General features: G+C 40.8%; 1 protein-coding gene across 1 annotated transcript; it reads right to left on the reverse strand.

Annotated features, from left to right (window-relative positions):
* Positions 1–39: 39 nt before the first annotated feature.
* Positions 40–4525, reverse strand: LOC137008314 (transmembrane protein 238-like). The gene is made up of 2 exons (XM_067370285.1): positions 3331–4525; positions 40–2406 (listed from the first exon to the last, which is right to left on the reverse strand). The coding sequence occupies exon 1, from the start codon at positions 3893–3895 to the stop codon at positions 3341–3343; it is 555 nt and encodes a 184-aa protein (XP_067226386.1). The 5' UTR covers positions 3896–4525; the 3' UTR covers positions 40–2406; positions 3331–3340.
* Positions 4526–26060: the final 21535 nt, after the last annotated feature.

Below are 26060 nucleotides of genomic sequence, written 5' to 3' on the forward strand. Positions count from 1 at the left end.
TATATTTCCATTTGTACTTTGTTAAAATATATCAGCTTGCATGAACGTGTTGAGAAAATGTGCTGTACCCGATTCGATTCCTGACTGCGGGAACCTGCAGAGGATGAAAGAAAAAAATGCAAAATAATATTTTATACAATTGGGATCATTACTGCACTTACCTTTCGTTTCTAATATTTCCTTTCCTCCCCAATGTTTTTCCTTTTCTATTGGAGATGTCGTTGGCTGTGTTTGTTATCTTTGTGTTGAAGTTGAAGTCTCTTTGCCTGTTAATAATATTATTTTATTCTGTTCAAACATCTGAAAGAGTCTACACGGATAGTACATGTTCCACACGGAAAAATAAGTGGTAGATGTTGTTCAGCTTCAGTGGGTATATGCATTTTTTATAAATTAAATTAAAAACTCCATAACTTCTGTTGTGTGTGTGTGTGTGTGTGTGTGTGTGTGTGTGTGTGTGAGAGAGACTGCTGAAGGTGTAGTAGCTGCTGTGTGTCTCTAGATGGCGCTGTGTCAGGATGATAAAACCTTTGTCACGTGCACACCACTATCCCACCGCTCAGTTGTACAGCTGGGAACTTGAGAGAAATAAGGGAAGAAATGACCATCTTGTGTTTTATCCGAACTGAACCAGAGCCGAGTGTGAATCAGTCCTTCACTGGAAAAGACTCTCTCTTCTGGTGAAGTTACAGACAGAAGGGAGTGTTTTAAAGCCCATGGCTCTGTTTTCTAAGGATTTGAATGATTTATTGTGAAATACACTAGTTTTTCTCTCCAGGTTGCTGCTGTCATTATAATCAGGTTTGGAAACAAAGAACAATGATTTATGGATAAAGAATTCATTTGTCTGTTAAACACACGAGAGTGACGTAATGAGTTTGGAGTTATTTACTGACACAAGATTCAGGCCTGTTTATTTTCACCTTTACATTTCTAAGGGATAAGATTTTCCCAGAAGGCTCTCATACTGTTGAGTTACATGTGATTTTATAGTGAAGTGCTTCGATGTTAGTGTTGTCTGATTAAAGGATCCTGACATTGACTGTTTCCCGTGATCTGAAGGCGAGCCGGACGTCTCCGCCGCATCGAGTTTCTCTGTCAGGTGTTAGAAGTAGATCACTCCATACATCTCTGACACCTCGACTGTTGATGGAAACTTGACCTGTTGTCCACCTGAACCGTCTTGTTCTGCTTGTTCCGCTGGTTGTCTGATTTCTTGACGGCGTTTATGAATTAATAATAGGAGGGTAATTTGTTGTGCATTTCCATGGTGGCAAGAAACTTAGAAACAGCGTTTGCTGTAAAGTAATACTGTTCTCCGAGTTCTGATATGTCAGCATGGTTAACTTAAGTGTTTTTGTATAATACTTTTCATAATACATATTGTTTCTAAGCAGGTTTACATAAATTGCTTGTTTTAGTGTTTCAATTTAGGAATGATCAATTACTAATGACTTTGTACTGGTTAGAATGAACTATATCACTACCATGTCTGCTTTGATAGATGGCAATATCACTATCAAACAGCATCATGACGTGTTTCTCCAGTGGTTACTGTACTCTTATTGTCCGTTTGCTGTGATTGTGAAAGACTGGAGGATTTAATGGCTCAAATATCCAGATACACAATAGCAGGGTGTGTCTCTACACTCTTGTATTTGTCAGGCAGGTTTGCCTGGGTTTGTAATGAAGTTAGGAGAGAAAAGCTGTTGTTCCAGTCCTTGATAAGAGTACATGTGTCCTTCACTTCACTTTTATTATGCTTTAATGTTCAGAGCGGCTCTGTTTGCAGTAAACGCCGGTCTGTTAAAGTCATCAGTCCCTGTCTGTCACTGGAGAAGGACGAGAGGAAAAGGGTGAACCGGTTTCTTGACGTGATCAGGGTCTCGCTCTTCAGCAGAAGACGACTTTGATCCTTATAAAGTTTGCAGAGGATTATTCATAATGTTTGTTTTAATGTACAGTTCAAGTAGTACCTGAAGTGCAATTTATGACTGGAAAAGCTGTATAACTTTGTAAGTATGAACTAAAACTAAAAGTGATTTTGCACTATTTAAAAAAAAACAGAATTAAAGGGGCTTCATTAAACAATGCAAACATTTCAGAAGAACAGAATATTTTCCAGAAAAATACCAAAACCAAGAAACTGGCCACATGAATCATTTTCTGACAACCCTTTATTTTATAAAGATGATAAATCTGAATAAAATCTGAAATTTACCTTTCATATGTACAAGTTAAAAGTACAAATACATAAATCATGTATAAAGTGCTCATAGAAATGCATCAAATTAAAAACTTTTCCCTGATGAATGACTTCATTTCTCAGCCAGTCCGAATGTGAAGGTTTGGTTAAAAACTGCTGCTTTCCTCCATCTTCGTCAGACTCTCGTGGAAGAGAAGCACCTGCGGAGAGAAACGCTTTGAGTCTGACAGCATCAGAAACACAGAACTGCATCTATCATTTTAAAATATAAACATTTAAAACATCCTAACTTTATGCAAAATGGTACAAGAAGCCTGAACTTCAACCTGTAAAGAACATCGAGCTGACCCTGAATCACACAAGCTATAGTTGTAGGCCATTTCTGTTACACAGTCAATTTTGTGATTTTCCCCATCATTCGTGTGTGTGTGTGTGTGTGTGTGTGTGTGTGTGTGTGTGTGTGTGTGTGTGTGTGTAATAGTGGAGTGAATTGATTATTTCACTTTAATCTGAAGATGCTACAATATCTTCTGACGTGAAGAAGCTTATTAAATCGATACTAACATGTTTAACTGGTAAACTGTCCACCCTGTTAGTCTTTTGTAATATCACTTTAACAAACGATAAGTGCACTACATAGTACACAAAAAAGCAGTAGCCTACATCAACTGATTAGGAATCAAAAATAAAATGGAAGACCCTAACCCAGAAGATCCTGAGAGAGAGGAAACAGATTCAATGTTCATATCTGAGATTTCAGATCTTCTCCAGGATGTGACGTCATTCTGCTGGTTAAATATATCTTTTTGTGGTATTAGTTGGTTTATCTCAAAACATTCTAACCTCTCAGATAAAGTTACATAAATCAGTACAATGTTATCAGAAGTTCAGAAGATGGTTAAATATATCTTCTGACACCTTCAGGTAAACTCCCAGTCCCTTTATTTCCATCCTGTTCAGTTTATTTTCTTGCCTTTATGTAAATGAGTGATTTTAGCATCTTTCTGAAAGTCTGCTATAGATCTTCATAATTTATTTGATAAACATCCTTAAATGTACAGGAGTGCGTCGCGTTGTTCCCCGTGATGTGAACAGAAGTCGGTTGCATTAGATGGACCGCGTACCGGTTCGGTGTCAGAGGACTCGTTCCTGTTTCCCGAACATCTCGGAGTTCTTCAGGATCTCCAGCTCCACCGTCTTCTCATCGCAGCTCCTCTCGTACGCTTCATTGACGCGTCCCGCCGTTCCCGAGTTTTCCCACGTTATCCGCGTCGGAGCGTGATGTGTCACAACGCCGTTCTTCCCGTTATCGATGCGCTTCTCTCGGGCTTCCAGAGGCTTCTTCCCGCTCTTGGACAGGCGCTCGGAGAGTTTCCGCGCCCAGTGCGCAAAGTTATCAAAGGTGCTTTTCTCCAGATCCTCCGAGGAAACTTTAATATTCCCCGTGTACCACATGACCCACCAGAAGAGACTGAGGAACACTATTAATGAGCCAGTGTAGATTAGAAAGTCTCCGTAAAATCTGCCGTCCAGTCGCAGATTGGCAAAAATCCCGACTAAAAGCAAGACGAACCCGGCGATATCAAACGCGAGTCCGAGGGCGAATAACGCGGCGCAGCCCCCGACGCACTCTGGGGCCATGACGCTCCCGAGACAAACATCAAACAAGCGCACAAATCGCGCTCGCATTTACTTCTCTTTACACCTGTGAAATACACCTGCTCGTAGCACCGCCCTGCGTGTGACGTCACCCAGGACGAACCTGGAAGTGCGCATGCGCTCTCTGACACGCGGAGTTGTTTTGAACGTGAACGAAGCTTTCAAGTTGAAACACGTTAAATAACGTTCGTGCACCGCAAACCTGCATTTCCAAAGCGAACTCAGAGTTACCAACAGAGTTCAATAATAGCGATGCTTTCGGGAAACGCCCCCTGAGCGTGATTGCTGCTCCGCGCATGCGCATTAGCGTTCTCTTTGATCCTGGGGAATTTGAAGAAGTTGTTTTTCCAAGGTAAGATTGTCACTTCACCAGTAGCTTATTATGCGTACATTGGTCATGGGTTTGATTGATGAAACAAAGACTGAACTAATCATTAAACAATTAAACAGTTTTGATTTTGTGTGAAAATGTTTTTTATCTACTTTGTAAAAGTGCCTGACGTCATTCACCAAACAATTTTGCTCCTTGTGATGTTTTATTTCAAAGGCTTCTTGTTAACCAGGAGAAAACAAGATGAATGTGTGAAGAAAACAAAGAAAAATGAAGGTAAAGTGTCATTCCTAATCAAGATGTGTTTATAAAGAGTGTGAAAAGGTCATTTAATTGGTAAAACTTTACAATAATGTTAATGTCGCTGATGAGCAGCACATCTGATACAGTATTTATTCATCGTTGTTAATGCTGTAAAATACAACTTCCATTTAAATACAATTTTTGATTTTAATAATGCATTAGTAAATGCTGAAGTTAACCCTAACCTAAGAATTTTTCATTGTTAGTTTGTTAACTTATTAATGTTATCATTTAATTGTGTCATTTTTAGCCTATGATACAAACATGCTAGCCATTAAATTGGCTATAGTGAAAAAAAGGACTAGGCTTTTTTATTTTTAATAATGTCCTGTGTAATGTTATACAGAAGTGTCTGACTGAAACCTGTACCGGAAGTTTGTTGTGTCGCTGATGTAACCGGCAGATGGCGCTAGTGATCTTCGCGAGCAACTGCAGACATGTGCTGTGATATAATCAGATCTCAAACATGGCACCACAAAATGAGCAAAATCATCCATTTATACGCCCGTTTCCGCTGTATGAGTAAATACTCTAACATTATAACACCCGTGAAGCTCAGAGCACGTCTCAGTGATGTTTAGAGAATCCCTTCATCTGCATTCAGAGAGATGATGCTGTCTTCTGACTAGGACAAGCATAATAAGGTGTTGGAAATAATTATGTCCTGGGGGACCAAAGCTAGTGAAAGCTTGTATTTTTCTAAACTGTTCATTGAATATATCCAAGAAGCGAACGCTGAACTGAGCGGGACCTCGGTGTGAAGGAAAGTGACACAGTCAAAGATGTTTAGCTCTTCCCATGGCAGTATTGAAATGCAGACCATAAACCACATGTTAATGTAGGAGTGACGGGATGCAGACGAGCTCTGGGACGGATCATAGAGTAGATGCAGCAGTAAGTCAGTCAGAAAGACTGAAGATGTTCTCGACTCTTCACCCGAACGCTGTTGTGCTGCAGCTGAAGCGAATCTCTCTGTCACGGACTGCATTGCAGGGTGAGAGTGGCCATTTTGTTGGAAGCTGTGAGATTCACAATAGCTGTATATCATGTTGTGTATTGAGGTAATCACTGGAGGACGGTAACTCATTCATTACTCGCTAAGCTGTTCTTTTAATAGCCTGAATCTTGATAATTCTGTAAAAGCAATATTTTTTCTCGATAGCTTTCTCCCAATCAAAAGATGTCATATTTTCAGCACTAAAACATCTCGTAAGATTTCAATTGTTCTGTTTTGTGATCAGCGTGTCGATCATCTCAGGAGAACGTCACCTACTGTCTCTGACTGAATGTTTTTACAAGATCCCAAAGCCCATTGGAAATGATGTCAAATATTTATTTTTCCTAGAACAGCTTTTGTGAAGAACAGATCTACGCTGCATAATTCAGCGTCAGAAGATGAATGAAGACAGCGATGGCTCTGATCTCATTACAGGAGAGATTCTCAGCTCGAAGAATCAGAGCCGAGCTCCAGACGTAACAAGACAAATGAGGTCTTTCACAGCTCTTTCTAATCAGGCCTCAGAACGGACCTCCGTTTACAGCAGGTGGTCCAAAACTTCACATTTCAAAATGTCAGATCTCAGTGCTTGGAGCCGGGGATCTTTCCAGAGAGTCTGCCTTCCTCCAAGTCTTGATTTCCCAGAGGATCTGTAGCTCTGACACGCTTGAGTTTCCCGAGCATTTAAGCAGACGTTCTGCTATCAGAGGCATCGCTGCTGCCCGTCTCGCTCTCTCTTACCTGCAGCTTTCCCAAACGTATGACAGTCTCACGGAATCGGATGTTTCCCCGGACGAGAGCTGCCTGAAACAGCAGTGAGTCGGCGCGCTTCGTATGGAGGATACTCGAGCGGCAAGGCTGTCATCTCTGGATCTGTTGACGCTGCAGGCAGTGTTTTGTGACTTCCAGGGTCAAAGTGCACCGGCTCTTTGCGTCAGTCCTTCTGCGTCCCCAAGGTCGCTTATTTATCGCGGACGGCCATGCGGCTCTAAGCTCTCGTCGTCACTAATCACAGCTGAATGTTTACACTCGCCGTTCATCACCTTCCTGAGAGCTTTCATATCAGCCGTGCCACAGCACAATAATTCAGAAAAAAGGAGTGGGAAGGGAAGGAGGCTAATTTGTTTTTTTATTATCCTTCTCAGTGACGGCTTACTGCTAGGATTTGTGTGGTAGTTGAAGAAATCCTTCCAATAATAGCCAAAGTGTAAGTGCTGTGCCCGTATGAATGCGAGAGCCACCTATCCTATCTGACAGCGGCGTGACGAATGTCACTTCTGCTCATGTTTTTAATCAAGCTGAAAGACGATGCGCCGGCGTCCCGTGACACGTGCGTGTTTCCATCAGCTCGTCTTCTACATACGTGTGTTCGGGCCACAGCTCCGTCCTGCTCGACCCACGCTAGAGTCGATCCCTACGCCTTTGATTTCTCAGCGATAAACACGAGGCCTGCAGCTCGAGGACAGAAACGGAGATCAGTCTTATCTCTCCCAACAGATCCTCACACAGCAGGTTTATCTAAACGCACAGTGGATTCATCCATCTGGGGTGATTATGATTTTGTCGTCATTCCTGGCTATTCTTTTTATTGCTATCTGTGAATTGAAGCCCACATGAGGTGTTTAGCTGCATGTGCGCTGATAAAGCCCATCCGTACAACAAGTGTAACTTCTGCCTGCTGACAGCTAACCTGTATTGTGTTGCCAACTGTAATTGATGGAATAGACTCAAACCACTGCATTCATCTGGAGCCAACTTCAATTTACAACCTGTTAAAAGAAGAAAAGAGTGACTCTCTTTATCTCGAGGACAAGAGGCATTCTTCAGGATAACCTGCCGGTAACGTGTGCTGATTGGCTGCAGGGTGTATCAGGGGAGCTGAAGCGTTTGATTGGACAGAAATCTGTGTAGCGCAGGATGAGTCATCAGGATTTTTGGTCCGTCTTTCTGGAGGAGAAAGACATTTTTAATGCATCTGTGTACACTACACTAGCATTTCTTGATTCCAACTTGATTATAATTATGAATCAAATATTTTTTGTAAAACTTTATTTTGCTCTTCCCTGCGGTCTTTCAGTTGGAAAACCCCTGCATGTAGATGTGGGCTAAAAGCTGTACATCTCCAGTTTTCAATGATTTATGCCGTTATTACAGCTGCAGTCTGTAAGTTTTGCCTCTTTGTCGCCATCTCTGTTTGAATCCTGCATTTGCAGTTATTTGCAGAATTATCATCTTTTCGTGGGTTGTGCATCGGCACGGCTCCTCAGCGCGGATGAATCTGATGTTTTGAGGAGAATGTGTGGCTGTCAGTCACCGCACAGGTGGATACTGTGCTTTTTCTTGGAAGTGTGACCAAAATAAGAATTTTCACTGGAAAATGTCATCTGATCGAATAACAAATCAGCCACTTTTGTTCTGACCAACTGAGGGGGAAAAAAGCATTACACTAAATCACACTGCCAATGGTGAATAAATCTAAGGTTCGCTTGGCTCATATCACATCAAATTGTGGAAACTAATATTATTGTTATACTTTTTCTCAAATTGTTAATGTTAACAACATCAGCATTGCGTGACTGTGTGTATTTAGCAGGGACGTGCACAGGGGGGTTGCTCAGGTTGCCCGGGCAACTGCCCATATGCCCTTCTCGACTCACGTTGCCCTTCCGAGGTGGAAAAAAATAAATAAAACAATCGTACAATGGATGCAGAATTTCACGTAGGCAGATAAAAAAAATAAATAAATAAAAAAAATTCGCAAAGCCTCATTCACTTCCATATTCGGGCACCCGTCCGAAAGTGAAAGTCAGTAGGGGAAGGGCAAACTCTGTTTAAGTGGCTGCAGCACTGCACGCGACCGGCACCTGAGCTGAGCCTGCATGAGCGGCACTAGAAGGAGATTGTTGCGGTTGTCGGGTGAGACGACTTAAGGGCCTTTCACACAGGACGCGGTATGAAACCCATTCATTTCAATGGCTTGCGCTGCGCGAGGAAGGCGTCGGCCAAAGCGCAAGGGCAGCGCAGCGCAGCACAGCTTCCGCGCACGCCGCGGTCAAAGTTCAAAATAGTTCAACTTTTGCCGCAGCGCTCTGTGACGATTACCCGCGCGGCCAATAGAAACGGAGCATCTAAACAATCGGAAAGGAAAATGGATGAACAGCTATTTACTGAGTTGTAATTTCCAGAGCTATACAATACAAGTTTGCTGGTCGTATAGTGACATCGGGAGAAAAGCTGTGTCATGGAGACATGACAGACACTGTCAAGAGCTGCTCTCTTTCTTCTTCTTACAAGCAGGGCTATTGCTATTGCTCACTTCTTAGCACGGCCCGGGACATGTGCTTTACTGCTGACCGAAAGGTGGAACAACAATCAAATGACTATGTATAAAACTCCCGCTACATGTTTGGAAAACTCCGCCTACTGTGCTCTGGCCAGCCCAGCGGCTGCGCAGCCCATGCCGCGTCCTGTGTGAAAGGGCCTTTAACATTGTCGGAAAGGTGAGTAAGGTTATAATCGTTAACGAAAACGAACGAAAAAAAAGAAAACTAGGTGGGAAAAAACATTGTCGTTAACTGAAATAAAAATAAAAACGAGGCATTACAAAAAAACGATAACTAACCAAAACTGTAATGTGTGTTTGGGAAAACTATTTAAAATAAAATAAAATTATAGATTAAATGTCCTTAGTTTTCGTCTTTGTCAATGTCTTTCATAGAGCAAACGTTCAGCTGCATTTCATTTCCCTGCGTCTCTCACTCACGCGTCTCTCTCACATACTTGCGCGCGCACAGCCCCACCCCTCCGTGCACACACCGCGCCTCCATGAGAACGAGTATTGGAAGCAAGTTCGCGAAATTTGGTATCTCGTGAAAACCTTTACACAATCACACATTAAAAAGTGGTATAAAAATATTTTTAATTCTGAATATAATTTTTTTCAGTGTGTTAATGTCGACCCGAGAAGCGATTGGGGAGTGCCCTTTTTTTAGGTCAGAGCAACTGCCCCTCAAAATTCCTGTGCACGTCCCTGGTATTTAGTGTGTATTAGCATTACCTGTAGATTTCAATTTCTGTACAGTCTAATCTCTAACATTAATTTGTCATACCATACAATCCGCCATCAATATGATTAGTTTAATTATTGCAGCTGCTGTGAGAAAAGGATAAATGATCCGTCACCTGCAGCATCCTCACATGATAGAGACTGCTATCTGGAACTACTTCTTCATGTTTACAGACGTGACGTAATGATGCAAAGACGAACGGCTGCATGCTCGAATTTCCCGTGAAAAACCTACCAGTACCATCCGAATTAGAAAACATTATAACAAGCTTACCGTTGTGGATCGGGCCAAGGTAAGGAGATTTGAACACTGCTGGTTATGTACTTGCTCAAAAAATGATTTGGGATAATTTTGGAAGTTACAGACTGCAGCTTTAAAGACTGCTCAGTCATTGCCTCTTCATCTTATTTCTCTGAAGTAAAGGAATCTTTTTACCGTCTTCCAGCTTATGTTTTGTCAGGCGCTCGACACCGCATGGGTTCCCATGAGACATCTGCTATTGAAATTGCATTACATTCTTTATTATAATCTTTGTAATCTCAAAACGTCTTCCCTTGGAGACAAAACAAGTCGACTACATTCATTTTCCAATTGTCGGAAGCAAATTTCTCTCCTGACTTTGGATGTTTTGTCATTTTTGAGTATTGCAGGTATATTCTTCTGTCATCTTTTATTTCTTTGATGTGTTTTCTCTTACAGATGGTAAATGAGTATATGCCTGTGTCAGCACCGAACACAGCTTGTGCTGAGGGATACACGTGATAATATGAGAACAAAACAGATTTAGTTTCATCGTTTCAGGGCCGTTCTGTTATAAAATCATTTGTACGTCTTTGTTTCATGTGCTGGGGCTAAATAACCTGAGCATTGTGATGATGTTATAGTTTATGTTTCATGGGTTATGTTTTCAGGGTTCTTGTTCTGACTTTTAACTTTTCATTTAGGTAAGGGCATAAACTTCAGCAATCCAAGTGGATGCTGCACACTGGTGGTGGATGAGGAGAGACCCCTGATATGATTGTAAAGCGCTTCGGGTGTTCAGTAGTACATATGAATGCGCTATATAAATGCCTCATTCATTCATTCATTCAATCTCATCTACCATATCACTTAGGGATTTCTGGCCGATACCAATAAATATATAACGCTGCTCAGATCTATTCAAAGACAGAGAGACTGAGCATCGCTTTTTTTAGTCTGATTTGAGCTATAGAAGCAGCATCTAAAGCATTGTTGTCAGATATTATTGCTGACTTGAAGACATTTGATATTGGGATGAAGTCCTGACAAACTGTCTTGCCTGTTCAAGTATGTAAGAGTAATGAAAACAGAAATCGGCTTTCTGTGCTGTCCAACACCGGATTCATCTCTGAGCTTCTGCTGAAGAGTGTTTTCAATCAGGTGGATTTTCCTCTGGAGCCACACCGCCATAGATCGGCTGAGATTCTTCACTTTCCAAAAAACAAACAATCGTATTTTGCCCCGAATGCAGCGTAGATGATAATTTAATTGGACGGAAGTGTAGAAATTTGACACTTCACCACTGCGGCTCTCGTTTGAAAACATCATTATGATCAGCTAGTGCTTCATTGATCTGTTATGAGTTGTTTCAGCCGTTGTCTGTTTAATGAGCCTGCAGAACTAAGCTCTTTTCATTTATTTGGGGACTAAGGGATCTGAGCATGAATAATCACTTCATAAGTATGATGGTAACAAAAGGCGTTTTTTTCTTTATGTATTCATATCCACACATATACTTGTTTACCCACGGATCAAGTTGTTTTGAATTAGCGGCATTGTGCTTTGAAGCACGCGCCCAATGCAATTACGATTCTCCGGACGCCACTGTGAAAAATATCTGCGCTTGTATCTGCGTGTCAAGGACATGTGGCTAAACCCCATCAGGAACGGGCCGAAGGTCTGGCATAATGAGATCTCAGGCAACATTTATGAGGGACCTAACTGTCAGACACTCACCCGAGTCTGACGCAAACAGGATTCAGCCGCCTTCGTTTAGCTTCGCCGGGCCGCACACCACCTGGAGATGTCTAATTGTAAAACAAACCCTCTGACGGCTCAGAAGACGTGCCATCTATCACATTTGTCCTCTGACTAGCATGCGCTCCTGATGTGGGATTTGGCAGGACGGGTGGATGCGAGCGATTTGTAGTGCTTCCCGCGGCCCACTAGTGCATGCCAAGACCGATCCGTGGATTTGGCCTCATTCAGAGAAGCTTGGAGCGTTTCAGCAGGTCCCCGTGGCAGACAGTAAATGGACATGGGCACATCCATGAGAGGAACCGCATTCCTGCTGTTTTGGTGGTGCGTTACTGCCGCTAATCTCAATAACTGTATCCTACCTTAAAGGACATCTATTATGAAAAATTCACTTTTACATGGTGTTTGAACATAAATGTTGGCAGTGTGTGAACACAACCACCTTATAATGATAAAAATCCACCCACTCCTCTTTTTTATTCCCCATAAATCATAAGCAGTGTCTCAGAACAAGCCATTTGCAGATTATGGGCAAAGTGACGTCGCTTGGCACAGGCCCCGCCCACGACTGCTGACCGTATTAGCATAGACTCGCCTGAGCGTGTTGTACACTGTCCGCCATTTTCTCCCGGCCGGAGCAGCTGTAGCGACAGCTATGTCTGGTGTTTAGTTGTTGGATGTAAGAGTGAACATAACAGTCTTCATGTACTCTCGACATCAGAGCCGCTGAAGACACAGCGGATTCGTTTTGTTTTTGAAGAGAATGCGCCCCATATATCTAAATTTGTTTATGTCTGCGCAAATCATTTTACACCATACTGCTTTGTGAACGAGGGTCAATGCAAAAAAATGCTAAAAAGTTGTTACTCAAGGATGGATCAGTACAAACTGTTTGTAATCCAGCTTACAGTCTCCGGAGCGATGCTGGATACGGCAGTAATGAAGGGAAGAGCACTTTATTACAGTTCTTCATTGTTTTACGGATAAAAAGTTTACCAGTTTATTAAGCATCCCCCTAAAAAGGTCTAAATATATGTGTTTAATATTAGTTGTAACTTGTGTTTTTGTGTAATTCGCTGTGTATGTTGATGATAATGCAAGGTAGAGACAGAGTTTATGGATAAGACTTTAATACGCACTTCTTGTACTGTTTTATTCAGCTCTTACTGTGATTTTCTGGAGTCAAAACAGACACTTCATCTTTTGGGTGATAAATAAACTTATAAAAACTCGTCAGTAAAGTTTTAGCCATCATTCGGATAGGATGAAAGCAAGATGACAACATAATTTATAACCGTAATTAAATTAGACCATACCTGTTCTGTCTTCATATATTCTCCGGCTCTGTAGGCATCATTGTCCGACTCCGGTTTGAACTGAACTCCGCTGCCGACGGTTTCGGACATTTTGAATTCAAGGAATTATTAGGTTGCTATTAAATGCTAAAATGAATAAATTCTCTCATTGTTAAATTGTCATTTCATCATTAAGTTTTATTTTATCTGGGTAAACTATCCCTTTAAGTGATGTCAAATCATATTTTTTCAGTGTGTCTATATGTGCTTGTCTTTGAATTCCCTCCCTTATAAACTTCAGTTTGTTTTGTGACGGTGTGATAGTGTTTGTGAGCGTCATGTCTTAGTTTGGCCTGTCATGACACAGTGCGTAAATCAGCAAATACAGCAATCAATGAAGCTGAACAGCAACAAGCCAAATTTCCCTCCAGCGCTGACATGCAGCTCCAGCTTGGCAAGAAAAGGTTATAGCAATTAACTGAGTCATTGTCATCGCACGACCCCATCGTTATCAGCACACATTTTCCTGATTCACGCCATCCACCTCACAGTGTGGGGCAAACACGCATTATAACGACTGTCTTAGTTTTGAGCCAACAAAACGGATGACAATTCAGTGACTTGAATTATTAAGACGTCGCAGAACACAATGATTTAATGTTTCCAGACTCAGCGCTGCAGCTCCTGCATTTATATATAAAGCCCTGCCGCAGATGCTATTGTGAGAGGCTTAGCATGCTGGTCAGGTTTCAGAAAACTACCTTAGTTATCTCACCCAGGCCAACTTGGCCTTCATGAAAGGGCATCATAAGACAAGGATATTGATAGGCCTGCACAGCGTTCGGAGGCCGAGTCTCAGGATTGAGAGCTATGCTGTGTTAAAAAAGCCATGTTATTTCCACTTGCCCTCTATGTTTCCATGCTTCAATGCAGACGCTCCATTTAAAAAAAAAAAGATAGTTTTTTGGTCGGGCAACACTGTGTTATTGGGACCAAATGTCCCCACAAGTAAATTTTGACCTTGACATTGTTTAGGTCCCCATGAGGAAAGAAGCTTATAAATCATACAGAATGTTTTTTGAAAATGTAAAAATGCAGAAAATTTTGTGTGATGGGTAGATTTGGGGTATGAGAGGATATACAGTTTGTACAGTATAAAAACACTTACGTCTGTTGAATGTCCACATAATACCAGTCAGTATAATCTCAACATTTAGTAATACATCATTAAGAGCAAAAGTTGTATCTGTTAACATGTTTAAAGTACAGTAAGGGATTTTGGAAAAACTGTTTTTCTGTAATCAGAATCAGAAAGAGCTTTATTTATGTTTACACATATGAGAAATTTGTTTGTTGACCGAAGCTTCCACAGCACAATTACTGGGACAAGACATAAAATAAAAAGAATACAAATAGAATAAGTAAATAGGAAATAACAATATACAAAATAGTTTAAAAATAGCATACAAAAATAGACAATAGACGGTATATGTGTCTACAGGCATGTTATGTACAAATGCAAGGAAATGTAAATAAGGAGGATGGTGTGTTAAATAAATAAATGTAATAGTGTTGTGTATTGCACGTTTGCTGCCAGCGGGGGCATTAAGTGTTCATGAGATGGATTGCCTGAGGGTACAAACCGTTGTTCTGGAGTTCAGTCCTCTCGACCAGACAGCTCAAAGAGGAAGTGGCTCGGGTGTGAGAGTCCAGAATGGTTTTGCCAGCTCTTCTGCTCCCTCTGAATGTGTGCAGTTCTTGGAGAGGGGGAAGACGTGTACCAGTGATTCGCTCAGCTGTTGTCTTCTAAGGTCTGATTTGGTAGCTGAGCTGAACCAGACAGCCATAGAAGTGCAGAGGACGGATTCAGGGACTGTGTCAGCAGCTCCTGCGGCAGGGTGATCTTCCTCAGCTAGTGAAATAAGTTCAGTCTCTGCTGGTCCTCTTCGACACTGGAGTATATGTGGAACTTCAGGTCCTGAGAGATGCTGGTGCCACAGTGCTGTCCATGATGTCGAGTGGGAATAATGCTGGTGTGTTCCTCCTGAAGCCCACTATCATCTCCACTGTTTTGAGTGTGTTCAGCTCCTCTTTGCAGGTGCAGTCACTGGTGTAGAGGGACAAGTTATGTTAGTATATGACTATATGTTATATACATAGTAATGTCTTTCTGGCATTTCCACGCTGACGCAGGGTCGTGAGCTGAAATCTGGTTTCTCGGCTTTTCCGAATAGTTCCTCTTAGCTGCTCCGATCTTTCCTTTTGTCAGATTCTGTGCCTGTTCCTGTAGGCATTAACAAAGGTTAATAAATGCTGTAAGATTATTTTGCTCCTTGTTAGTCCATGCATTAATGTTAACAAATGAGGCTTATTGTAAATTGTTATAAAAAAAATTAAATATGCAATTTGATGGCTAATTCTCGAACTTTGTGCCATCATACATGAAATGCATGTATTTACAGCGTGTATTTACATTGAGCGTGTATCTGCATTGAACATTTTGTCATGGTTTGTTGTTCAGTGCTTGATGACAGAATGTGAACTATTTCACATTTAAATCAGTGTAAGTGTGTCTTCAGTGAGGAACTCTCTGCTGAACGCTGGTCTGATGAGCGGAGCACAGGAATGAGTCTGGCTTCAGTCACAGATGATGACTGTGTCTCGTACAGAGAGTGTTAACATGAACACAACACAGCTGGTCGGACATTAATGGGGCTCTGCCTGCTAATATTGCTTTTCTCCCAAACCAAACAAGTTAAAGTGTTTACTGTCAACCATCACTAGTTCTGTTCTCTCACAGAATGATCATTTTAGCAGATTTAGTCTTGCATTTAAGTCTGGTTGAAACAGTCTATATGTGGTCATGTAGTATAGTTTGTGTTTGAAGCACAGAACTACTGTACCAATGCATGACCTCATATGAATGTCAGGATAATGATTTATTCTCATTTTTTGTCTTGAAGTTTGATTGGATCTTTTCACTCTCTACGATCTCTGGATTTGACAGTCGCAGCTCCTCTAGTGTCAGTCATAATGAACTTTAAGTTTGTCTTTGAAACCTCCTGTTCACATATATAAACCTCTGTTTTTACCCTCCACTAACTAATAACTAATGAACAGCTACCTGTGTACTGTAGGCAAGGCAAGTTTATTTATATAGGACATTTCGTACACAATGGTAATTCAAAGTGATTTACATAGAAAAGGAGTTAAAATAATCATCATAAAATAATCATAGAAGAAATAAAAATATATGCAATATATTGCACTGGGAAGTAAAAATATTTTAACTAAAGACTACAAAGTTCGGGGCGCCACTTTCTGAATGCAAGAGTCTGAGAGTTTCTGTTCATGAGACGCACTAGTTAAATCTGAGCTTCTGTTCATGAGACGCACTAGTTAAATCTGAGCTTCTGTTCATGAGACGCACTAGTAGCAACTTCCCAGTTTACTAGAATCTTTCCTAACCCTTCATGGAGTTGAGTATCCCCACACGCCTGCCTCCGTCGGCTTCCGGTGCGACACCAGCCTCACGTCTGAGTGTGTAAACCCGCCGTCTCACTTCCCAATTCCCTCAACCAAACAGCTCTAAACAAAAAATAAATAAAATCTTCCTGAATCACTAAGTTCAAGGTGCCCGTCTGAATGTAAAATCAGAGCGCTTCGGTTCTTCTGGGTGCTGCCGTGACTTTTGGAAGGAGCATTGAGCTGTCAAGGTTACACTGTAAACAGGTACAATGAATAATTTCTGATGTTTTTATCCATAACAGTCCATTATTCAGAACAGCACCTCACAATCATAGTTTGGACTGGATCCAGCACATCCGTCTGCACTGTTAAAGTATTTAATCCGAAGCTGAAATGTTAATCTCCATTAGAAAAAAATAGGGGTGTAACAATATATCGCCCACAATATATTGCAATAAAAAATGCAACAGTATCGTATTGTGGATAGTGACAAAATGTGTTGTGTAGTTCACCCAAAATGAAAATGACTGTGTAGGTTTACAGAGTTTTAGTGTCAGTACTACATTAAACTACTATATACAATGTTGAATATAATGTAAAATAATGCAATGGGGGAATATGTGTGGGTGCTGATAATGGCAAATGAATATTTTTATTCTGGTGTCAGCATCGTCCTGTGCATTGGATTACCGACACCAAGTCCACGCTTATACACGCATTACCGTACATTTTTTGTTATCCTTTTACCACATGTCTTGGAGTACCACAATAATATCGAATCGTGACGTGATATGAATGTCTCGCTGTAGTAAAATGGCTTTAGAATGTTCTGAAAGCGTCACGACGGATGCATTAGATGTTTTTCCAGCGTATTCGTTCATTGTGTGTGTGTTCCTCTGAATCTTTATTAGGCATCATAATGACGTGTCCTCTGACATCCAGAGGCTCGGGGATGGAGTCTGTCCCAATCGAGCCAGGGAAGGTCCCTGTCCGCCTCTCCCAGATTAAAGGGAGAAGCTTTTAGATACAGCCGTGCATTAACTCTCTCTGGGCTCAGGCTCATTGTGATTGCCGTGGCTGAGAGGCCGCCTCTCTTTTCAGTCCAGGCCCCGTTTGGCTGCCAGTGAGATCAAGGCATCCCAGATTTATGAGCATGCCGAGAAATGGATGGCTAATTCAATCAAGTCTATTATTCCTCAGGCTGAGCTCTGTTATCTGCAGCCCTGTGCCGGCGTTTTGATGCATTGCTTCTCTTCTGAGCGCAGCAGCCCTCTGAAATCAAAAGGAGCCTGTGGTCCAGGAACAGGAGGAATAAGTCCGTGTCCCGCGGGAGGGATGAAGGTCTGGGCTCTCTCTCCCATTGACCGACAGCATTTCCACTATACCTCAGCTCACACACGCAGCGGGTTTGAGGTGCTGCTGGCTGTTTGGAGGGTTTTAATGGACAAATGAGAGAATGATGCTCAAAGTGATGAGTGTTTCTGCTGCTGCAATCACTGACGTCCTGACCGTCCTCATTCCTTTACCATGCATTCCTTGGGAACCAATGTTTTAAGGAATAGAGTTATTTATCTCCAAAAGTCCACATTAAACGTTTGTGTGTGTGTGTGTGTGTGTGTGTGTGTGTGTAGAATAATAAAATGATTACTGATTATAATTATGAATTGTTTTCTTAATAATATAGCATGTTTTTGTTAAATAATGTTTGTTTAATCATTTTTCATGGGGACTTTTACACCCCTCTCTTTATCTCATAATGGGTCAGACAGTCTTGAGCTTCATATATGAGCGTTTACAATGTGCTGAAAGGCTTTTATTAGCAGTTCATCCATTGATTTGCAGTGTGACCTCCATTATATGTACTTTGGTTATCATAATTGATGCTTCAGCGTTCAGCATGAAGTGTACACTTCAGTGCCCATAATTACTGATTATTTCTTTCAGAGGAAGCCTCATTAAGGGTAATCTCCTCGTCCAACAGCAGTAAATGTGCTCCCAAGATATATGACAACATTTACCAAGCCAAGCTCTACTGAGTAGCGCGATCGTACCCTTGATTACGTGCTGATAACTGTAGATAGGGAGAGTGATCATGGAAAGGGGCTGAAGGATTTCGTGATTGGAGTGGGTGGCAGAAGTATAAACCCCCTCTACTGTAGTTAGTGACAAAGTATATGAAAAATCATTCACTTAAATACTACAGATCCATTTAATTTTCTCCATTAATTAGAATAATAATGAAACACTTAGTCTGAGTCCGAGCGCGTTCCCTCTGAGTGTAGCAAAAAGCAGACCTAAGCATTTTAAAGCAGTGGTGGAGTTCATAAAGCCAGTGTGTGGCTCAGTTGTGTAATGGATTTGCCTCTCATGAGAGAGAGAGAGAGAGAGAGAGAGAGATGCCTTCCCACAAGAAAACGTCACTCTGCTGATTTTAAGCCCAATTCTGGTGCCAATGTCAGCTCGTCTCAGTAGATTTTCAGGACCAAAACATATTTTAAATTGGGAAACCACACAGAGTCCTAATTGAAATCTAGAATGTTAACATGACACAAGCTGAAAATAAAAATTCGGCTATTGTTTTTGTCATTCATCTTGGCATTTTTGACTTGATAAAGTCATGGAGAATGTTCTTTGGATTTAAGTGGAAAAGTGCAGCAGAGTGCTCGATTATTCCCTCCGAAGTTTTGTAGTCAGCAAGGTCAGAAGAGGAGCAGTGGGACAGAGACAATTTATTCTGGAATAGATAATGGGAAGGATTTAGAAATGGCCTTTGATATGACCCTTGAGAAATAAAGAAAAAGCTGACTAAATAATTTATTAGCTGTCATTAATATGAATCAGAAAATAAATGTGTAATGAGATGAATGCAGATGCGTTGTGTGTGTGTGTGTGTGTGTGTGTGTGTGTGTGTGTGTGTGTGTGTGTGTGTGTGTGTGTGTGTGTGTGTGTGTGTGGCCAGGATTCACAGCACAAGGTTAGGAGTCCCTGTCAGATTTCATACGCCTGCTTCTGAAAGGACTTTTAAAGCAACAAACACCATTTGGTGGGAACTGTAAAATCACACCAAGCTGATGTCAGTATTTAATAATGCGGTCCAGGCCGGGTCTGACAGGTTGAATTACACAGAGCGTCCGTGTCGGCCAGCAGCTCTGATGTGTGTCCGTCTGGAGCGCTTCATCATTTGCCAAAGATCTACGACCTTTTCCTTCCCTCAGCCATGCATTAGCAATGCTAAATTAAGAGCCGCACTCGTTTCCCCGTTTGCTGTAGTGTCACAATTGTTTTCTCATTCTCCTCTTATTATTGCATGGAAGATGGCCATAATTATCCTTATCATCATAATTGTCTTTTATGGGACTGTGCAAACTCATCGCTCTTTCTGTGGCACAATGTGATGCTATTTTTTACTTTGACTGGCAAGGCCTTCCATATTCAGATGATAATCATCATAATTATCTTCTAAAGTTTAAATTTAAATGGTAAATATCCTCTAAGACAGGAGATTAATCTACAATAGCAAATTCCAAGCAGCTTTCAGGAGAACTTCATCAAGCTATAAATGGCAAGAATAATGGTCAGAATAGTAATACATTTGTTTGTTGAAACTTTATTTTACAGCCTGATGCATATAATTACTGTAGTAATAACTATGAAACTATGTATAATTACATGTAATTTAATCTAACCTAACCCATATAGTAAAACATGTAGTGAATTATTGTTACACTGTAACCATTTGTTCTTTAGTTTATTACAAAGGATTTTTGATGGAAAATGATTCCCAGAATATAAAAGCATTGTTGACAAATGTGACCTATACAGCATGTTGCTCTCTGAATTAAATCACTGGCCTTTATATTGTCATAGTTATTGAAATATAGAAAACATGTACTTTGACTGTGTCTCGTTTCTTTTCTGCCCACTAATAATTTTAGATGCGAAAGGAACGTGTTCAGATTTATTTGTGCAAATCCTTCGACAGTAAATATGATTTCTGACTTCAGACAGTCTTCAGAAGGAGGAATAAAACAAGAGAAAGAAAGAATTCCTAGAAAAGCACTGAATTATCTTGTGTAGTTTCCTCCAAGGTCTGATCTTTATCGAACTAAACCGCCTTATCAGCAGGAAGTCGTAAGTGATTCGGAATAAAAGATGATTTCTAACTCACAGTTGTGTAGAAATTAAATGATGAAGATGTCCTGCAGATTGCAGGGTCTTTGATTAGTGCGGTGTACAGATGGGACTCACACGGACTCCTTTCCCTGCCACGGAAAATCACTTTCATACTACAATTAACTGTCTAAACTAACCACGACAAACAAACGTGTGCTCTGCATACGAATGAACACAATCCCCAAAGGTTCCTGCCACACTTGCAGTCTGTTCACGAGTGTTCGTGGAGCCGTTGTCCAATGATGTTGTGCAAAAATGATTTTTTTCGTGTTGCATTTGCCGTGTGTATTGCATTAGTGACCTCCATCAGAAAGCGAGCCTGTTTGTTTCTATGGCAGCACTGAGACCGGGTGAGGATGAGGACGGCTCTGTCCACTCTGTCTGTGTGTCCATGAGGATGAAGCAGAGCCGTGGCTCTTTACGGGCTTTGACTGAGTTAAAGGGAAAGTTCACCCATAAATCATCATTCTGTCATCATTTACTCATGTCTCTCCAAACCTCACTGACTGACTCTAAGCACTCTGAAGCTTCACACGGAAATGTTTGAATGCTGTGCTGGTCCCGCTTTTCCGTGCCATTGCGATGAAAAAGAAGTGACTGTATTCAAGTCTTCTGATTGACGAACAGACTGAATTGTAAGTCATTAATCATTTTCAGATCATTACGGTCAGCTCATCGCATCAGTGAACTCGAGAACCGCATCAGTTTGATTCACAAACGAATCATCCTCATCGAATGAATCAGACTCAGGAATGTGCAAACATGTAAATTACAATTTTCATTCAATGATTACTTATTTCAGTCTGTTTCTTGTTTTATGTATTGTCTTGAATGTAAATCAGTGTTTATTATAATAGTTGTACATTTATCTCTCTCACACATCCTGAGCAGAGCAATAACCACCCGAGACTCGACTATATTCTCATTTCATTGAACTAATTCTTTAAATGAAGTTCAGCTGCTCTGAAACGATCTGTATTGTTTAAAGCGCTATATAATTAAAGGTGATATAAGTGGACAAAATGCTGTATATGATTTGTATCTGTGGAGAAAGGAACAATCTCAGAGATGAACATGTTATCCTGTCTGATTCATAGATCAGATTTGAAGGTGTAAAGCTTAATTTTCCTTAATGACACACACTGCTCTGGGAAAAACCAGCTGCTCTGTTATTCAGTGAGCTCCATAACATGATTTTAAGATGACCGTGATTTTCCAGGTCACATCAGTATGTATGTCGTTTTCACATGCTTGTACTAAATGAAGTGTTCCTCAATGATTATTTTATATCTGACCTGTCTTTGACCCTTGACCCGGGCACGGGGGACTGATTTCATCTGAAGGGTCGGATGGAGTTTGAAGGTCAGAGGAACATCAGTTCAGTCGAGAGCCGCGGATTCACCTGCAGATACGTCCGTCTGTGACGGGATCATAATTTTAGCTGTTCTGAAGACCCTAATGGGTTTTTTGAATTACAATTTAAGTTTTTTAGGAAAATTGAAGTCTGTGGTTAACTTAAAGATACGGTTTTTCTATTGGAGTTTATGGGAGCATTGGGATTAGGAAAAACATTGCAGAAACTGAAATATCAAATAAAATATAATGAATACATAAATCTTAGTACATATTTTGCCAGTGGGGAACATCTGTTCTCCTCCGCTGAGAAGCGTCGGCCCGCAGTGGTCTTTACTTCTGAGGAATGTGTAATAAATGTGAAATGAATAAATCTGAAAATCTTTTCAAGTGATGTTGAGCACGGGCTTCATTTTGTGTATTAATACAAAACAACTGTTCTACAAACCCATAGGAAATTCTGGAAGGAAGCTAAAGCAGCCTGATCTCTTATCTCTCTTTCTCCATCTCTCTCTCTCTCATTCTGTACACTACTGTTCAAACACTGCTGAAGGTAAAGACATTTATAATGTTACAGAAGATTTCTTATTTTTAATAGATGCTGTTCTTTTGAACTTTCTATTCATCAAAGAATCCTGAAAAATAAAATGTATCACAGTTTCAACACTGATAATAATCATAAATGTTTCTTGAGCATCAAATCATCATATCAGAACGATTTCTGAAGGATCATGTGACACTGAAGACTGGAGTAATGATGCTGAAAATTCAGCTTTGATCACAGGAATAAATTACACTTTACTATATATATATATATATATATATATTTTGTTTTTCACCGTTTTATTGTAATTTTGATCAAATAAATGCAGCCTTGGTGAGCAGAAAAGACTTCATTCAAAAACATTAAATCATCTTACTAACCCTAACTTTGGAAAGGTGGTGTATAAACTGCACAAATGTAAATGTTTCAGTTTCGGGTCTTATATAGTGTTAGTAGACCTAACCCAGGGGCAGACGAGTTCGGTCCTAGAGAGCCACTGTCCTGCTGAGTTTAGCTCCAACCTTAATCAAACACACCTGAACAAGTGCTGCATTCACCTCACCCTGTATTTACGGGTATCTTGAAATGACGCACCTAAGCTAATCGAGCTCTTCAGGATTACTAAGGCTATAGGCAGCTGAAGGGTTGGAGCTAAACTCTGCAGGACAGCGGCTCTCTAGGACCGAACGTGCCTAACCTCTGCCCTAAACAATCATCTTACATGAATGTCTGAGGATTCCAGTGAGTCTAAAGCAACCAAACATGCCTTCTGTACAATAACTTTAAATGTAAAAAGAGCAGACGGCAAACCAAATGATAGAACAACAGCTGTTGAGGCTGAAGATAACGTTTCCAAACTCAAGTGCATTTATCAGAAACCCTCGCGTCAGAGTCTTCAGACGAGCTGCGCTGCGAACGAAGCCACGCTTTCAATAATGAAGCTCTTTTACTCTTGCTGTGTGTGTATGTGTGTGTGTGTGTGTGTGTGTGTGTGTGTGTGTTATATCAGGAAATCTGTATTGTTGCTCTTATTTGTGGTGATTTGTGTTTCTCGTCTGTGAGTGGCTGATTCATCAAACACTGGTTTTATTCATCAACTCTGGGCCTGGAGACCCAAAACTGCACATTTTGATCATTTCCCTTCTCCGACACATTCAGCTGATTCGTTGAATCCGGTTTGGTTAGAGAGACATACACTGTGCAGTGAACAGAAACACTGGCCTGATATGAACAGTAATATGTTGGTATTACTAAAACAGTGATTTAATCTTGACAAAAAAATGATCATTTACTCGCCCACATGTCGCTCCAGACCTGAATGACTTTCTTCTGTGAAACAAAAGAGAAGATATTTTGAGGAACTTTCATTGAGGAACAATAAAAGTCAGTGGGCTCCAAAATAACACTGTACCTCGCTGATTTTAATTTTATAGACAAAATATCTTCTTTTGTGTTCAAATTAAGGTTTGGCAGGACATGAGGGTGAGTAAATCATTTTTAAGTGAGAATGTGTACTTTCAGGGGCACGGGATGGATGAACACATCAATGGAAAAGGAAAACATAATCGTTTTTTTTTTTTTTTTTTTTTATCTCTGAAGACAAGATCAATGAGCGTTAAGTAGTTCTCAGGGCTGATAAAAAGCAATCTTGACCCAGAGATGAAGGTCTAGCTGAAGTCAACCATTATTTTTATTCATTGCTCTGTCAGGAAGCAGTGGTTTGTTAAAGGTTTAAAGACAATCTTAGGTATGAGAGATTCTGACAAATTGTTTAAAGGATTAAATTATCTTGCAGAATCCTTATGGAGGATTTTCCACTCTTATGGCTTTGCGAGAAGCCCGAGGACAGAAAATGTGCTCTTACCCGCACTGCAGAAAGAGTGTGTGAAGTTTCTTAAACTTGAACCTGAGGCCAAAGACAAATCTGAGGCGCTGTGAAGGCAATCTCCCACTTTTAAGAATAATATGAAGTACAAGGACACTTTTAAGCCAGTACACGATGTTTTTGGCTTTGTGAATTAATCCTCTGTTTTTATTATAACCAGAACGCCTGCAGGAGCCGAACGCAGCGCAGCCGGAGGCCTGGAGTCGGCCTGGGATTTCAAAGGGCCTCCTTTGAGTCGTCCTGCTATCTTTGAGCAGATTTCTGTCTGCTTGGCCTTGATAAATGACTGAATCCCTGTAATCTGTTTTCGTTTGTTCCTCTTTTTTCCAGCGCCGTTGCTTGTTCCCTGCCTCGCACCCATGTGAGGAACAGTCTGATGAAAGCGGTAAAACTGTGTCGTCTACCAATATATTACCTCAAGACAAGCAGAAAAGACTGTTTAACTCTTTCTGAGGGGGTTAGGTTTAAACATCATAGACTTTTACAACTTGTTCAATTCGTTCTTATTGACTGTGTTCATCCATCTTCTCTTATTTTGGAAAATGAACCGATACTGTCCATCTTTGCTTCTGGCTGCTGCTCTGTGAAGATTCTGTTCTTTCGCTTTACACTGTTTATGTAAACACAAGCGTGCAGATTTTGTGTCAAGTACTGAAGCCATTGGGCCAGAAATACATTTACATCGTCATGCCAGAGGCTGAACAGAAAAAGTGGCGCTCTAAACGTCTCATGAATTTCGATGGTTTCATTCTCTGGACAGCCAATATTCGCAGGACAAAACACAATGTGACACAATCATTCAAATGATTTCAAGAAGCCTGGGTCATATTTTTGTACCTTTCATAGTTTAGTTGAGGTTTTTCTGTCAACCTGTCCATGTCTGTCTGTTTAATTTGGCTGCTTCTACCAAGTGACAGATGAATATGCATTGAATTATGGACATCAGCAGCAAAAGATATGTGATATGGCACTGTTGATCAGACCTGTGGCTAATTTTGGGGTTGTGACCCACCAGTATAAAACAAGATTCAGTGTCGTTTGATACGCAGGCTGAAAGCAGGCAGGGATGTTCTTGTTCGGCAGTGTAGGTCTTGTAAGAATATAGTGCTGCTCAAGTGATTCGATCAGCGGATAGAAACATTCGACTGTTTCAATGGACCGATCTAAAGCGTTCTCATTGCTCAACCGCTCCGGTCCATGCCGATCCGACCCGGGAGACGGATACGGTTTCATTCTCCAGTGTGGCGCTGATAATGGAGCTCTTTTGAATGGAATAAATGCAGCAGTCATTTCTTTGGTAACGCAAGAGTTTACAGACGATATGAGATATAAATAACAACAGCGTTATGGAGGATGGTCAAATAGGCCTATTTCTTTTAATTTCATTATTAAGCGTGGTGAGAAAGCAGTTGCCGTTCAAGCTCAAGAAATATAACTGGAACGGTTCTTACAGTTCTTAGAAAGTGAAGCATTCAGAGAGACAGTAATAGACGAGGTTTTCTGGCCTTTTCTTTCTGAATCTCTCTGATATGAGAAAATCTGAAAGTCCATTTCATGCAGAGTGTTTCTGTAAGCCAATTTCATCAAATGTGTTCATCAGGAAAACTCTGGATACAAAGTGTTTTTTTTTCTTCTTCTTTCTTTTAAACCAAGTAAAATATCAGATGAATTTGACTGCATTGATTGTGTGGAAAAGAGACATTTTAGTACTATCTCCTGCTGTGTAGAACAAAAATATATTAATAATGTATTTATTTAAAATCTACTTGGCTTAATTAAGA

The sequence above is a fragment of the Chanodichthys erythropterus genome, chromosome 19 (assembly GCF_024489055.1).
Source record: "Chanodichthys erythropterus isolate Z2021 chromosome 19, ASM2448905v1, whole genome shotgun sequence".
NCBI classification, from domain to species: Eukaryota; Metazoa; Chordata; class Actinopteri; order Cypriniformes; family Xenocyprididae; genus Chanodichthys; species Chanodichthys erythropterus.

Excerpts from the sequence above, each read along its gene's own strand:
- LOC137008314 (XM_067370285.1), bottom strand. The coding sequence starts at position 3,895 with ATGCGAGCGCGATTTGTGCGCTTGTTTGATGTTTGTCTCGGGAGCGTC.